This window comes from Ciona intestinalis, unplaced genomic scaffold (assembly GCF_000224145.3).
Source record: "Ciona intestinalis unplaced genomic scaffold, KH HT001263.1, whole genome shotgun sequence".
NCBI lineage: Eukaryota > Metazoa > Chordata > Ascidiacea > Phlebobranchia > Cionidae > Ciona > Ciona intestinalis.
Window position 1 is genome coordinate 5,947 of NW_004191584.1, and position 14,827 is coordinate 20,773.

The 14,827-nt window shown below is 37.9% G+C and overlaps 2 protein-coding genes across 2 annotated transcripts; one reads left to right on the forward strand and one right to left on the reverse strand.

Moving 5' to 3' along the window:
• Positions 1–2,694: 2,694 nt before the first annotated feature.
• LOC100184261 lies at positions 2,695–5,594 on the forward strand. Its single transcript, XM_018817323.2, has one exon. It carries the CDS (start codon positions 3,419–3,421, stop codon positions 4,541–4,543), a length of 1,125 nt encoding a protein of 374 aa, XP_018672868.1. The 5' UTR covers positions 2,695–3,418; the 3' UTR covers positions 4,544–5,594.
• Positions 5,048–14,784, reverse strand: LOC100181885 (the record flags this gene model as incomplete). Its single annotated transcript, XM_026840436.1, has 15 exons — positions 5,048–6,381; positions 6,697–6,882; positions 7,836–7,941; positions 8,323–8,424; positions 8,720–9,310; positions 9,938–10,454; positions 10,669–10,841; positions 11,073–11,339; positions 11,698–11,934; positions 12,183–12,419; positions 12,762–12,925; positions 13,270–13,490; positions 13,872–14,123; positions 14,344–14,439; positions 14,758–14,784. Coding segments are annotated over 15 exons (3,245 nt in total), but the record flags the coding sequence as incomplete, so codon positions are not given.
• Positions 14,785–14,827: the final 43 nt, after the last annotated feature.

Consider the following 14,827-nt stretch of genomic DNA (forward strand, 5'->3'; position numbering starts at 1 on the left):
AGGATCCCGAAAATAAATGAAAAAGTGTCCATCCTTCCCCACCCTCTTATATTATCATGCATTATATCAGTAGTATTGAGTGTTGGTGTAGTGGGCCGGAGTAAGATGGATACTGTTAGCACTTCATGTCCCATATTTTTTAACGTTTTTAAGGCCGTTGTTGGGACTTTTTTCATCATCTTTTCTCGTCCTATTTGGTAGTAACAAAAAACGCCTTGTTGATTTTTAAAAACACACTGGAAAACAGGGGGTATTGTGCACCCCACCCCACACAACTGTATCCTAAATTTGCTTTAAAAAAGTAGGTTTGGCGAATAGCCAAGTTACGTACAGTATCACGTGACGCAGTTTGCAATCTGACGTCATTTCCACAATTGATCCGCCACCCCCCACAAATATAAACTACAAACACCACCAGATGCATCAGCGTTCCAATTGTTACGCGAATTATCGAATTTCCAATAATTCGTATCCTCTGTGACGTAACAATCACAAACAAGCAATTAAAATCTTAATCGCTTTTCGCTTCGTGATTTACATTGTTCTGCAGTAAGAGGGGCATTATGACGTAACAATCCATTTACTCGATAGTTCGATTAGAACAATGGTGTCGCGCGGCTGGTCTGTGTCTTCTTTGTGACGCAATAAATGGGTCGATCGTTTGTTGAGTTTCTTATTTCAAACAATCGAGTTCTCACGGTGGAAAAATAAATTCGAGTGACGGTTGGGAGGGGTGTGTAAAAGTGTTTCAGGGTTCGGTGTGGCCGTGTTTAAGTGGGTTTATATTGTAGTAAGTTGGGCAAATTTTGTCAACATTTTTTCTTTTATATCGTTTCATTTATTCGTGGCACATACACCTATGCTGACCCTGCACTACTATAGGTCTTCATTTATACGAAAGAAAGGAAGTTGATCCTGCAAATTCGGGGCAATTTTTATTGTGCATCACTGTAAACGTCTTTGGGCAACACTGAGAACACGTGTTAGCTCACTGATAAAATTGTGACGTAACACAGAGCAAATAATCACGTATGCAGATCGAATGAATTGAATATTTGGAATACCATTATGACTGTAGCAATGCTCGAATTAGTAGCTACAATTGTGACGTAACATAAACTTATTATCGAGTGTCTATAAACTGCCTCAGTGGGGTCTAGATGGTAGCACCCTGGGTGTTGGGGTAATATACCTACATCCCAGGTCTCAGGTGTGCCTCACTGAAGACCTCACCGTTATAGAATAGAATCTCTATTATTAAGTGTCTATAAACTGCCTCAGTGGGGTCTAGATGGTAGCACCCTGGGTTTTGGGGTAAGAGACCTACATCCCAGGTCTCAATACTTTCACATATTTCAACATAGGTATAGTTTTGAAAACCACGCGTTCATAGTGTATGTCATAACATCATAATACAAAAGGATTTTTATCAAAGTATCTGAAACAAAGATACAACTATACTGTTCTCACGGTTGTCTGTTACATAGTTTTATTATTCTATACATCGGTAAATTGAGAGCTTTTTATCCGGTTTTGGACGCGTTGTTGCCCGCAGATATTCTTGTACTTTCCGATGACCAATTAAATAATAAACAATCGATTTTTACAAAAGTTCCAAGTATAAATGCAATTTTGTTTGTTGAAAAGAATTTCTTCTGTTGCGTCATAAGGAAATCGCGCACCCCGCGCGGTGAGTGCAACAAGAATGCGAAATATTTCATAAATTTCAAAGATTGAGCTGTGTGGTTATTAAATTTATCCAAGCGAAACACGGAGATGAAATTCAAACATTGTTCGCGAATAATGAGCTTTGTGACGTAGCTGTTGGAATATAATTTGCTTTATTTGGCAATATTTGGAATGTATTAATCAAATGCACGTGTACGTTAGGTTGTATTTTGAACCGATGTGTCGTTTTGTAATTAGTTGTAATTAGGTTTGTTTGTTCGTTTTAAAGTATAATTTACACTGCAGCGTGGTCTCGGTTTAAAAATGTAACAAATCAAAAAATACCTACAATATGGCCTGCGCTGAACAACGTTGGATGTAGATATTTCTTTGTTTGTTCTTATGACATCGAGGCGTAGTGTAAACGCAGTCAGTGAAACCCTACAAAACACGCCAATAGAAGCCCACATCATATAAATCATTCTGAAATATTAATATATTCTCGTAGTTTTGATATTTATTAAATTTAACATTAGCCGCATAAATAGAATTACCCACGTTTGCCAGATGTTGTATATTTCCCATTCCCAGTGGTATATAGTTAGCAATATGAGTTATATTCTGTATAAATCTCATTACACGCTGCCATACATACGGTGACCCGAAATAAAATTTATTCCATGCTTCAAGACAGAAGTGACAAGTCTTGGTTGTAAATTGAAAAATGTAATTCTAACTAAATCAACGATTTCAAATGTAAAAAGTGTATGGTGTCAATTCGTAAGTGAGCACGAGGTGTATGAGACAGAATACCCATAACTTCTGTTTGCTGCCCCGCCATGCGAGGATAAATAAGTTACATACGTTTAAAACAACTCTGTATGAAAAGTTTCAGCGTGTTTTATGTAAAATTTTAAAAATATGAGTTTTATAAATTGAGTGTGTTGCAAAACCAGAGGATCTACAAGTGTACTGTTGTTATAAAAAGTCTCAGAAACCCTGGTTTAAATTATAAAGTGAAGATTAATTTGTTTTTAATCATTTTCTGGGTTTTCTTTTAAAGGAAATTTCATGTCGTCTTGTGATTGGCTGTCACGTCAATTCTGCATAAGTCGATTTCAATTAATATTGTCTTGGTAATAATAGGGATTGTCTTCTAACAATCCGGTTTAAAACTAAGTTATATTGTCTTCCCTTATTACGTCACAATCGAAGACAATTTAACGCTCGGATTATTTTCGCGCATGCGCGGATTTGTTTTCAACTTTAATTACGCCATGGTCATCGCGATGACGTAACAATAACTTACACAAGCCCCTAATTCAGGCACATTGTGATTGAACAATGTTAATATTTTAACACCTTTTATTTGTTTCTGCGATTACGCTAGCAAAGATCAAAACAAAACAATTTTTATTTTTACTTGAAACATTTTGAATAGTTTGATTTTTACTATCGTATTCGAAATATTTAAATTTATAATATTCAACTTTTGTTCCAGATCGCTCTTCTTGGCGTGACGTCACTGAGCCTTTGCGCGATCGCGATTGATCGATTTCGCGCTTCCGGTCACGTGACGAAGTCGTACGAGATCCGGCGCGAGTCTTGGACTTCGGGAATTTGTAAAATAATCCTGGTTTGGATTATTTCTGGTCTACTAGCTGCGCCGGAACTTCTTCTACGCGAAGTCGTCGTCACTTCCGTTCTAGCGGTCGAGTCGAATCGATTGTCTGTTTTCAACGCCGAGCCTATGATTGTGACGTCACAGGAGTACGTCGAGATGCGTCGAAAAGAAGAATTCAATTTTCCCGATCTAACAAAGGCGGGATTGTTACGTGATGAAAAAGCAATCCCCGCGAAAATATCAACAAGTTTATTCCCGAATCAACAGAATTTATCTCTCGTTGTTCGTTATGACGTATGTGTGGACGGTATGACGTCATGGAAGACAAAATTTCCGCCTTTCATCGGAACTTTCATGGATTATTACGTCACAATACGGAACTGGTGGTGTCTCGCGTTCTACTTCTGCGTCCCAGTTTTTCTCTCTCTGATCCTCGCTATCGTCATATCGCGACGTCTGACGTCATCAGCTCATGACGTCACAAGCCCGGCGTTGACCGCGTACTGTACAACAGAAGGCGACACTTTAACAAGCCAGCGAGGACCTGACGATAGAACGCCAGTTTTGGAAGGACCAAGTTACCAAAGCGGGAGCTTGTTAAGCAATAAAACGCACACAAGTGAGTCGTATCAACACCGTAATGCAGCCATGGATCGCCCGCACGGGTCAAGTCGTCAGCAGCCACGATTGTCACCATTATACTCTAGTGAGGATCTTACAGAACCGGACAGAAGCCCCCTTGTCATCCATTCTAACGGTAGTATTCGAACTATTAACTCACATAGCAGAGTACCTGGATGTGAGATGACTCCGCAGTCGCCACTGTCACCATTATCGCTAGCATGCGCCTCAGGGGTGTCTGTTCTTTCCCTTGCAATGTCAAATACCTGCGGTGGGACGTTAGGCAACTCCTCGCTTCCCCCTCACGGGCATCGAAGGAGCATCAAACGTCGAACAAGCAAAGCCGTGAAAACAACACTAGCTAATATCTCAAGGGAGCGGTCATTTAACTCTCTGATTGTAACTCTTGTACTTTGCTATATGATCACACAACTACCGCAGCTCATTGTCGCCATCTTGCGGACAGAAACAGACGTGTTAAAAATCCTTGAGCCGTACTATGTCTCCCTACTAAAAGATTTGTCGCAGTATTTCTTTACTTTGACATTTTCAGTGAATCCAGTTGTACTTTTCTTCAGTTACAAAGCATACAGAAGATTCTTATCCAGAAAATGCTGCCATTGTGCCTAAGTTTGCACTACAGAACAGATTTAAGACAATTTCAAAAACCTAGACATTTTATGACAGTGGATTTAAACTATTTTTTTCAGATCGTATTTTTAAGCCTAGGCGCCAAACCTGGGGTGGTAAGGGCACATTTTACCCTTAAATTTATAACTTGTCTTAAAATACTGGGTAAGATTATAATTTAAGCTGTAATGTGTATTACATGTTTTTATAAGTAGTTTCAAAGGGTAATGTTTAAGTTCTTGGTTTAGAGGAATATTAAACTACCCCCTTGCGGCCTATCCAATATTAATTTAACTTCACATATAGGTACGAAAAATGAGTATTTACAAAAGAGTAAACTGCTTCCAAACCACATGTTTTACATGGTTAATTGGTTAGTACGTTATGTAATTTTAGTTTAAAACAGATCTTATATTATATAACACCAATATTTGTAAAGGTATGTATTCAATCAATTATGTTAAGTTTTTGGTTTCAAAATATTTGTTTGTAATTTCATTTAAGGCAAAAATAATGACATACAAGACAATTGTGTTTTCTATTGTCGTTACTTTGTAGAATGTAATGCTTAAAAATTGCTCTTCTGGTAAAAATTGTTTTTTTGGCACTAATTATTGTTGTTGTATTATCTGCCATACTGAAAGATTTTTAAATTTCGTTGATATTCTATTCCATGTAAGTTTGTGAGTGAGGCATGCAAAGGGACCTGAGGTTTATGCCAGAGTTGGCCCATTACCCCAACATTGTATGTGCACACTCTATTCTATATGGGTGAGGTCCTACAGTGAGGCATGCCATGGGACCCGAGATTTAGGCCAAAGTTGGCCCATCACCCCTAAAGTTAAAATATCATTGCCTGTTGATGTCTTGCTAGTTGGCGCACACAATTTGAGCGATAAAGTTTAGTTTTTTACCAGAAGATCAATTTTTAATAAATGTGTATTTGTGAAATTCTTTCTTCATTCAATCTTTGTTTGTTTTTGTTCCTGTTACTTTTTATTATTTGTGCGAAACGAACATTATACCGAATAAAAACTGAATTAAAATCAAACAACTTTTTCGTACTTAAATATGATATGTTTTCCAGATTTCAGCCAGTAGTTATTAATGTAATCCAATTGTGATATGTTCTGTGAATCTGGCCCTGATTTAGCGCTCATATTGTTGGATGATTCTCGTTGCATCAAAGAGATCAAGGATAAATAAGTAACATATGTGGTATCTTGTAAGCGGGCACGAGGTGTATGAAACAGAACACCCGTGTTATAACGACTGTGGTTGCCCCGTCATGTGAGGACAAATAAGTTACATACGTGGTAACTTATAAGCGGGCACGAGGTGTAGTATATGACAGATGACACAATATTTAAATATAAAACTTTATTAAAAACAATCACAAAATAAATTCAATAATACTGTTGGTGGAACTAGCAGGGCTTGTGATGTCATAGTTACCATGTATGACATCACAACAACAATTAATACTAATAAAGATAATACTTTTGAACCCCTATAATTTGCTATGGTAGTAACAAAGATCATTCTATTTTGTATGGGTGAGGACCTGGGATTTAGGCCATTTGGCCCATTACCCCATATCAAAGAGCATTAGGTGCCAAACTGTTTTAAATACAGGGAAGGCAGGGATAGTTAGACGCGTATCTCTATAAAAATGGTGCCAATGTTTATTGATTTAGGTAGGGTAACATTTTTGGGGGCTCCTACCCACCCTGCCACTCCTGGTTTGACCCCAATCACAATAGCCTTTGTTACAAGGCAGTTGTTACTGTTTCCTCATTGACAGTTATGTATGACGACTCTTTCAACATGCAACGCATCTGTGGAGTAATGTATGGACTTTAATAATGTTATCATGTTGGTATATGTGTGGTGGTGTCTAACTGTCTGTTTAATGATGGCATAAGGGTTACATGCGTATGTTACTGATGTGAATATATAGTGTTTTTCATATACATACATATATATATATATGAGACTTTTTATATGTACATCTTTACTGATATTATGGCTCTTTACAAAACATAAAACATTCAGTTTTCTTAAGTATTAGGTTACGTGAAGCCTTTAATAATATTACCCCCTTATACCCCTTATATTATAAAACATCCCCCCCCCTCCCCCCCACCACTCACCCAAGCAAAGAATGCAGCCGCTCCTTTACTCTTCGCTTGCACTGTCTCAATATCCAGCCCCGATAATTTGCGTTCGACATCTCGTCGTATTTCGGCTGTTACGTCACCGGGGGCACTATGGCGCACTCGTCTCGTGATCGCTTGTTTGCCCATCTTCCCCACCAAGTTCTGGACGTCATTCCAATTCTAAATATATAAGGTAATTGTATATGTTGTGCAATCAGGTGTATTATAAAGGTGGAAGAGATCTTCCAACATTTGTTAATTGTGTGATCTTAGAGATGTTTTAATTGCCATACAGAAACACAAACTACTTTAAGGGGATCCCTTTACTTTTACTATCATTAGAATTTCTGAACTTAAATTTAAAGGTACTCTTGGTATAACTCGACAGTGAGCATGAGGTGTATGAATACACCATGTGTGTCTGGTGTATAAGAAGACACCCATGTTATAACTCGACAGTGAGCATGAGGTGTATGAATACACCATGTGTGTCTGGTGTATAAGAAGACACTCATGTTATAACTCGACAGTGAGCATGAGGTGTATGAATACACCATGTGTGTCTGGTGTATAAGAAGACACCCATGTTATAACATGTGTCTGGTGTATAAGAAAACATCCATGTTATAACCCAACAGTGAACATGAGGTGTATGAATACACCATGTGTGTCTGGTGTATAAGAAGACACCCATGTTATAACTCGACAGTGAGCATGAGGTGTATGAATACACCATGTGTGTCTGGTGTATAAGAAGACACCTATGTTATAACTCGACAGTGAGCATGAGGTGTATGAATGCATAATATGCGGTACAGTATATATTTAGACACACACGCAATTCACATTGACAATCCCGTTCACGGTCTCCTAACACCATAATGTGTGTCTGGTGTATAAGAAGACACCCATGTTATAACTCGACAGTGAGCATGAGGTGTATGAATACACCATGAGTGTCTGATGTATAAGAAGACACCCATGTTATAACTTGACAGCGAGCATGAGGTGTATGAATACACCATGTGTGTCTGATGTATAAGAAGACACCTATGTTATAACATGACAGTGAGCATGAGGTGTATGAATGCATAATATGCAGTACAGTATATATTTAACACAACGCAACTCACAGTGCAATCCCGTTCTAAGTCTCCTAACATCATAAGAGCTGCTGTCATCACGGTATGCACGTCACTTGGTGGGTAGGGGTAACGATGAATCTCCGATATCAACGATCTAACATTGACATTACATAAATTTAATTATTTTTTTTCAAATAGGTTAGCGAAGATCAAATTAATTAAAGAGCGAAGAAAAGGGAATCAGCAGTAAAACGACAGTCATTATACACACGCTGCGGTAAAAATCTATGCAGGTAAAAAAATAAAAAAGCGATATTTAAAACAAAAAATTGAACAAAAACCTTAAAACCTATGCAGATAAAAAATTGAAAAAGCTATATTTCAGATAAAAGTTGAACAAGAAAACCTATGCAGATAAAAAAATAAAAAAGCGATACTTGAAAAAAAATATGAGCAAAAACCCTAAAACCTATACAGATAAAAAAGCGGTATTTCAGATAAAAAATGAACATAAAACCTTTAAGTAAATTCCCACCTGTTCATTCCAGAGATGGCCTCCCTTAGCCTACTTAACTCCTTGAGGTGGAAAAGTTGTTCCTTCGCCATCTCATACTCAGGATCGAGGTCAGTGATGTAACTGAACATAGGGGTATTTAATTGTATTGAGGTGATTTGAGATTGAGGTGATTTTACGAAAATATCGTTTAGCCCAAAGCGCAAAAAGATTACATATATAACTAAACCTTCTGATACAAAAAACTAGTCTGTGTAACTGCAGTTTTAACCAATAAAATAATGAACTTTTAATATTATAAAAAAATAAAAATGACAACAAAATTATACTTTCCCCCCTTAATAACCCTATTGCAGCCTAGTAAATCTCCATAGCCTAGATTTACAATCTGGATATAATTTATTTATAAACCACCCACCCTCCATACTCCACAGCATCAACCGTCTTCTCCAACATGAAGATATCTCTCCTCGCAATTCCTTCTTTAAGATCCTTCCTATGTTGAGCTATAGTGAGTTGGTCGAATAATTCCTCAGCATCACTGAATAAAGGTATATCGTCACTGGGGTAACTACTGCCCTCACATACATCCATAGCATTCTGTAGTTCATTTATATCTCTGGATTCGATAGCTAGTTGTAACTTCGCAGTGAGTTCCCCGATCTCCTCTTTTCTCTTCGCTTCTTCTTCTAGTCGCCTTTTTTCCGCTTTCTCTTCCTTTCGTTTAATCTTTTTCAATTTCTCTAGTGTTCGGTGCGCCTTTTCAAGGAGCTCCTCTTCCCCAGGCACCATTGCTTCTATAAAAGCTTGAATCTCTTTCTCTAAAGCTTCAATATCTCGACCTCTTATTGCTTTCCTGAGCCCAGTCCTTCGAGCCGCTGGGTCCAAGAACACGGCTAATTCCTGCGCTTCTATAAGCAACTGATCATCAGGAAATGGACCGTTCTTCACAATTTTAATCGCGTTCATTACTTCTTTGTAATCCTTCATTCCCATTGCTGCTCTTAACCTACAGAACATATTGTTAATTCAATTTAATCATAAGGACCTTCAGGGGCCTAACAATTGGGGTGATACAATAAATAAATGAATGAATGTTACTTATTTATTCTAGTGGACCAGAGACACCTACATTTATAATAGACCTCCATAAAAATGTCCTGCTTTATGACACTCATTTCCTTTTTATAGTGACACCTAAAACCATCATAACAGACAAAGCATGCAACAACAGCCATACACATAGTTTTCTAACACAAGTCGTTACAAAACACACAACCCACGCCTCTTTATAACACAAGGGTTCTTTGTGTACGTTGCAAAACACACAACTTACAAGTTGCTCCCCTAGCTTTATAACAAACGTTTTCTTTTCACAAGTTACAAAACACACACCTTTATACCACAAGGTTTCTTTCTAGAGTCTTAGCCTACAACCAGTGGTGCAGCTAGAAGGGTTTGGGAGGTTGCAACTTTCCCTCTTTAGAACAATATCAAATAAAATTAATAAAAAAATAATCAAAAAACATTTTTAAACCCCACTCATATTTTACTGGCTGCACCACTGCTTATAACACACAAGCCAGACCTTTCTTTACACAAGTTTTTTTAGTACAAGTTACAACCACAGCAATACCTTGTTTGCCCAATTTTCATCTCGTTCACTTTTTCCTTGAGTTCCTCCGTGTTCATGGTTGCCGTGGTGAGCATGACATCATCAGCGGGGAGAAACACGCCTTCAAACTCCGAGGCCGAGTCTTTCAGCTTCGACATTACTCTCACACCTTCTTCTAACTTGTCCAACTCGTCGGGGATTTGTGGAAGTTGTAACAACGGCCTTGTTGCAACCAATTCATCTAATATTGAATGCTTGCGCTTAAGGGAGTGCAGGATTGCTCTGGAATCGTCTAAAACTCTTGTATCGTCTGCCGTCATCTCGAAATTGGGGTCAGCGCTTAGTTCGACCATCTGCTCGATTAAGTCCGATAATTGAGGCAGGTTCTCTGCTGCCACCATGCGGGTGATTGCACTCTTTATCGCCTCCATTCGCTTACGATAGTCGAGTCTTCCTCGTATCTGATCTAACTCGGTCTTCGCTCGCAGCAACATGGCTTCATCTATTTCCTCCCCGGCTGATGCGAGGTTTTCCAACGCTGGGGATTATCAAGGAATTAAATGAGTAAATGAATGAGAGAATGATTGAGTGAATTGATACTATGTATGTTTGATCATTTCCTCCTTAAACGAATGACTGCAAATTTATATTTATTGTATCACAGGTGTTCTGTTTCATACACCTCGTGCCAACTTTATTTATTATAATGAATATAAATTCTAAATATTATTTTACATAAAAGCCAATTGTACCTTTAATCATATTAGCCATAACGGCCACATCTCCCACATTTCTTGCAGCTTGCAACCTCCACATGGCGTCCCCTTTAGCGCGATGCAATCTTTCTTTTTCCTTCAACTTTTGCAACAACTCGTCAGCTCGTGCGACGTCGCCTGTTTTGTCCACAAGCTGGAGCCCTGGAGTTCTAGGAAATAAAAGAGAAAGGCAAAAGTTTATATTGTTTTCAATCTTGTAAACTTAAATACGATATGTATATGATATATTATCAGCCATACAGATAAAAACAATCACCCACAAAGTTACATAGGTAGTAACTCTTAAGTGAGGTGTATTTCGAACTTATGTTATAACGACTGGCGTTTTCCTGCTTTGAACGCTCGTTGTATTTACTTTTACTACATATGGTACAAGCCACCTAAAAACAGTGATCGCTTCCAAAAGTTTTCCCGCATCTTCCTTATCCATGATCTCCCTCATCTGTTGCAGAAGTTGGTCCTCTCGCTCCACAATCTTCAACAGCTTCTCCCCTCCTCTTATCTGCTCCTCCTCCACTCCTAAGTGGGAGCAGCGTCTCAGCGAATCACGGAGCTCCCCTGCGTCACGTGACTGGGAGGCATCGAGAAGTCGTTCAAGCGAGATTTCTCTTTCTTTACGGCGTTCTTCGTTCAATTCATTGAGAACACTGAAGATTGTTACATCATATTAAAAACTTTGTCTGAATGCTTACACAATTTTACTTTCTATGTGGGTGTGGTTCTAAATTTAGGCAAGATTTGTCCCAATATCCTCATACAAAACCCCCATAAACACAAAGTCTCTGACATTACTACTGTGTTCCCATTACCCCAAAGTACATATATCCCACATAGACACAACATTTCTTACATATATCCCACATAGACACAACATTTCTTACATATATCCCACATAGACACAACATTTCTTACATATATCCAACATAGACACAACATTTCTTACATATATCCAACATAGACACAACATTTCTTACATATATCCAACATAGACACAACATTTCTCACATCATTGCTTTCTCTACGTCCCCGTCCAAGTCTGGCATCCCCGATTCTTCGAAGTGATCAAGAGCAGTTTGGATGAGACCCGCATCTCTTTGTTCCACGGACTCCCTCAGAGCCGTCTTCAGCTCCTCCTGAGATCTTCCTTTCAACTTCCGATCTTCCTTAATCTTATCAAGGGCTTGGATGGCAGCGATGAGATCTACATCCGTCTTCATTTGATCAACAGGAAGGTTCAACTCCCTGAATGGTAGGTCGTAATTAATGACATAAAATACTTGTTTAGTTGCATTGTTTGATGGAGAAAATGAATAATGAAGATCACAGCAGGGAATATCTGTATGGTTGATAATTTGGACAACCTATTAGTAACCACTGGGTTGGAGCAATTGTCATTAAGCGTCTTCAAATACGCCTACAATGCCAATTTCAAGTTATTTATCACAAAAATTAAACTTTATTGGTTAAAATAGAACATTCTCCATACACACCTAAACTTAGTGATCGAAGCAAGCAGATCCTCTTCCTTCATATCAGTCACAGCTTTCTTCAACCGAGATTTTGCTTCACTTCGTTGCCATTGTAGTTTGATGCACCTCTGGTAGACACCCGTGTCATCCTTTATATCTAACTCTTCAAACCTCTTTGCATAATCCTCCATGGCTACGACGTCTCTTTGTTCCACAGCCCCCTCCAACAGGTACAGCGCTCTTTTCCATTTGTTTAAACTGAGAAGATATGAAAATGATAAAACTACTTTAATTGGAAATATTTAATTTTCAAACTGATTCTAAACTAAAAAAAATTAATAAGTTTAACCTATTACCCAAAAGCTTATTTTCATTTGTTTAAACTAATAAGTTTTTTATTGTGATGAAAGATTTTTTCTGGTAATTATTTAACAAAAAACTTTTGTATTGACACACTAAAGGCAATTGAAATTGGGAATATCTTGATAACAAAAATTAAGTATTTTGAAACTTTTTTCGGAAGTTTTCATCTTTTAAAAATCTTTTTTTTTCTATGAAAACCCATTAAGAAAAACAGTCAAACTTCAATATTTGACCCACGTAGTTTCAGCGGTCTCCAATAGCTGATCATCCACAGCGAAGATGGACGGACACTTCGCTTGTTTGATCGTAAACTCCAAAACATCAATCTTCCCAAGTCCGATCGCATCTTTTATCATGTCCTCCTTCTCCATGACCCCTCTCCAAGATTCACTCGAGATCTCCTGTAAGAAAAAGATGGAAATAGTTTTATTATATTTTGAAAAAAAAGAAACAATTTTGTTGTTTTTTTTGAGATCTCTAAAAAAAGATTTTTTCTTATATGATATTTATTTGATGGATAGCGAATGTAAATGTGAAACTAAACAGCATCATTAACAAAATAATTTTATTATACCAATGTTTCATCTCGACATCATATAAGTTGTGAAATCATAAGCAATGACATTATAAGAAATGACATCATAAGGAATGACATCATCAGTATGTGACATTAATTAAGTAATGACATCATTAGTAATGACATCATCAGTATGTGACATCATAATCAATACCATCACACACTCACTTTAGCAGATCTGAGCGACACAGCGCTGATCGAAGTTTCCACATCATGTGACCTCCTTCTTCTGATACAACAACACCAGATCAAAAATATGATGACCAGGAATATTACGATCACAACCGCGAGGATAATTATGAAAATTGTAAGTTCTATACATGTCGCTGGGGGGGGTAAGATGGCTGTGGGGGTGGCAGTGGGAGCTGTGGTGGGGTCTGTTGTTGGTTCTGCGGTGGATTAGTGTTAGTGGGTCTAAAGACTTGGGTTAAGTCCCTAAAAGTGCGTCACATTTGATTATGGTTCTCATTTAATTTTGGGACCCATTTGATTTTGGGATCCATTTGATTATGGGTCCCATTTGGTTGTGGGATCCATTTAATTACGGGTCTCATTTGATTGTGGGTCACATTTTACTGGTTTATTTAAAGTATTAAAAGTATATGTGACGAATGTACTTCTATTTCTTAAGTTTAATAGCTATTAACAGTTAATAATAATCTTTTTGTGTTAAATAATCTTCGCTATTACCTCATGTTTAATATTGGGGTTGCTATAAAAAGGGATTCACTGCCCTTTGCGTTCTACACATAGTCTGTTTAGCCATTTACCTCTTGTAGTTTCTGTTGTTTCATCTGTAGTGACTTCTGTTGTTGTTGTTTGTTTTTGTGTTGTTGCTTCTGTGGGTTTAACAGTTGTAGCAGGGGTGGTAGGGGGGGTTGTGGCCGCTGGTGTTGTGACTAGTATTGTAGTGGTGGCACCAGGAGTCGTGGCCTCAACCGTCGTGACAACTGGCGTGGTATCTTGAACTGTTGTCGTCTCAACGAATGTTGTGTTTTCGACGAAAGATGCCGTTGTTGTTTCTATTGGCATATATATAAGATTTCCATAAATGAAAATAGAAAAAATTCCAGTATAACTTAAATAAATGTAACTTATTTATCCTCACATGGCGGGGCATTGACAGTCGTTATAATACGGGTGTTCTGTTTCATACACCTCGTGCCTGCTTACAAGTTACTATGTATGCAATGGTTTTGTTATTTATTTGAAGTTTCATTTGTTCTTATACATTAAACTTACCTGGAGTAGTAAAATTACTTTCTCCCGTTGTAGTTTCAACTGTCACACAAACGCATGACGTAGATTGTTCTGGTGTTGCCGCTGTTGTGACCTCAGCTATTGAGCACGTAAGTGTTAACATTTTTACTTGCGACATATATATAAATATGTGCATATACAATGTTGGGGTGTTGGACCCAAATTTCAGTTTCCATGGCGTGCCTCACTGTAGGACCTCACCCATATAGAATAGAATGTGCATATACAATGTTGGGGTAATGGGCCAACTCTGGGTTTAATCCCAGGGCCCATGGCATGCCTCACTGTAGGACCTCACCCATATAGAATAACTATGCAATAAACCTTACAAAAATGAAACTGCAGCCTGTAATAAAAACTCTGTTATAAACATATTTACTCATATTGTTGACTTACCATCAGTGACGTTTTCGATGTTTGAGACTGAAAAACAAAAGTAAGACGGTTCATGCTTTCATTCTTTATC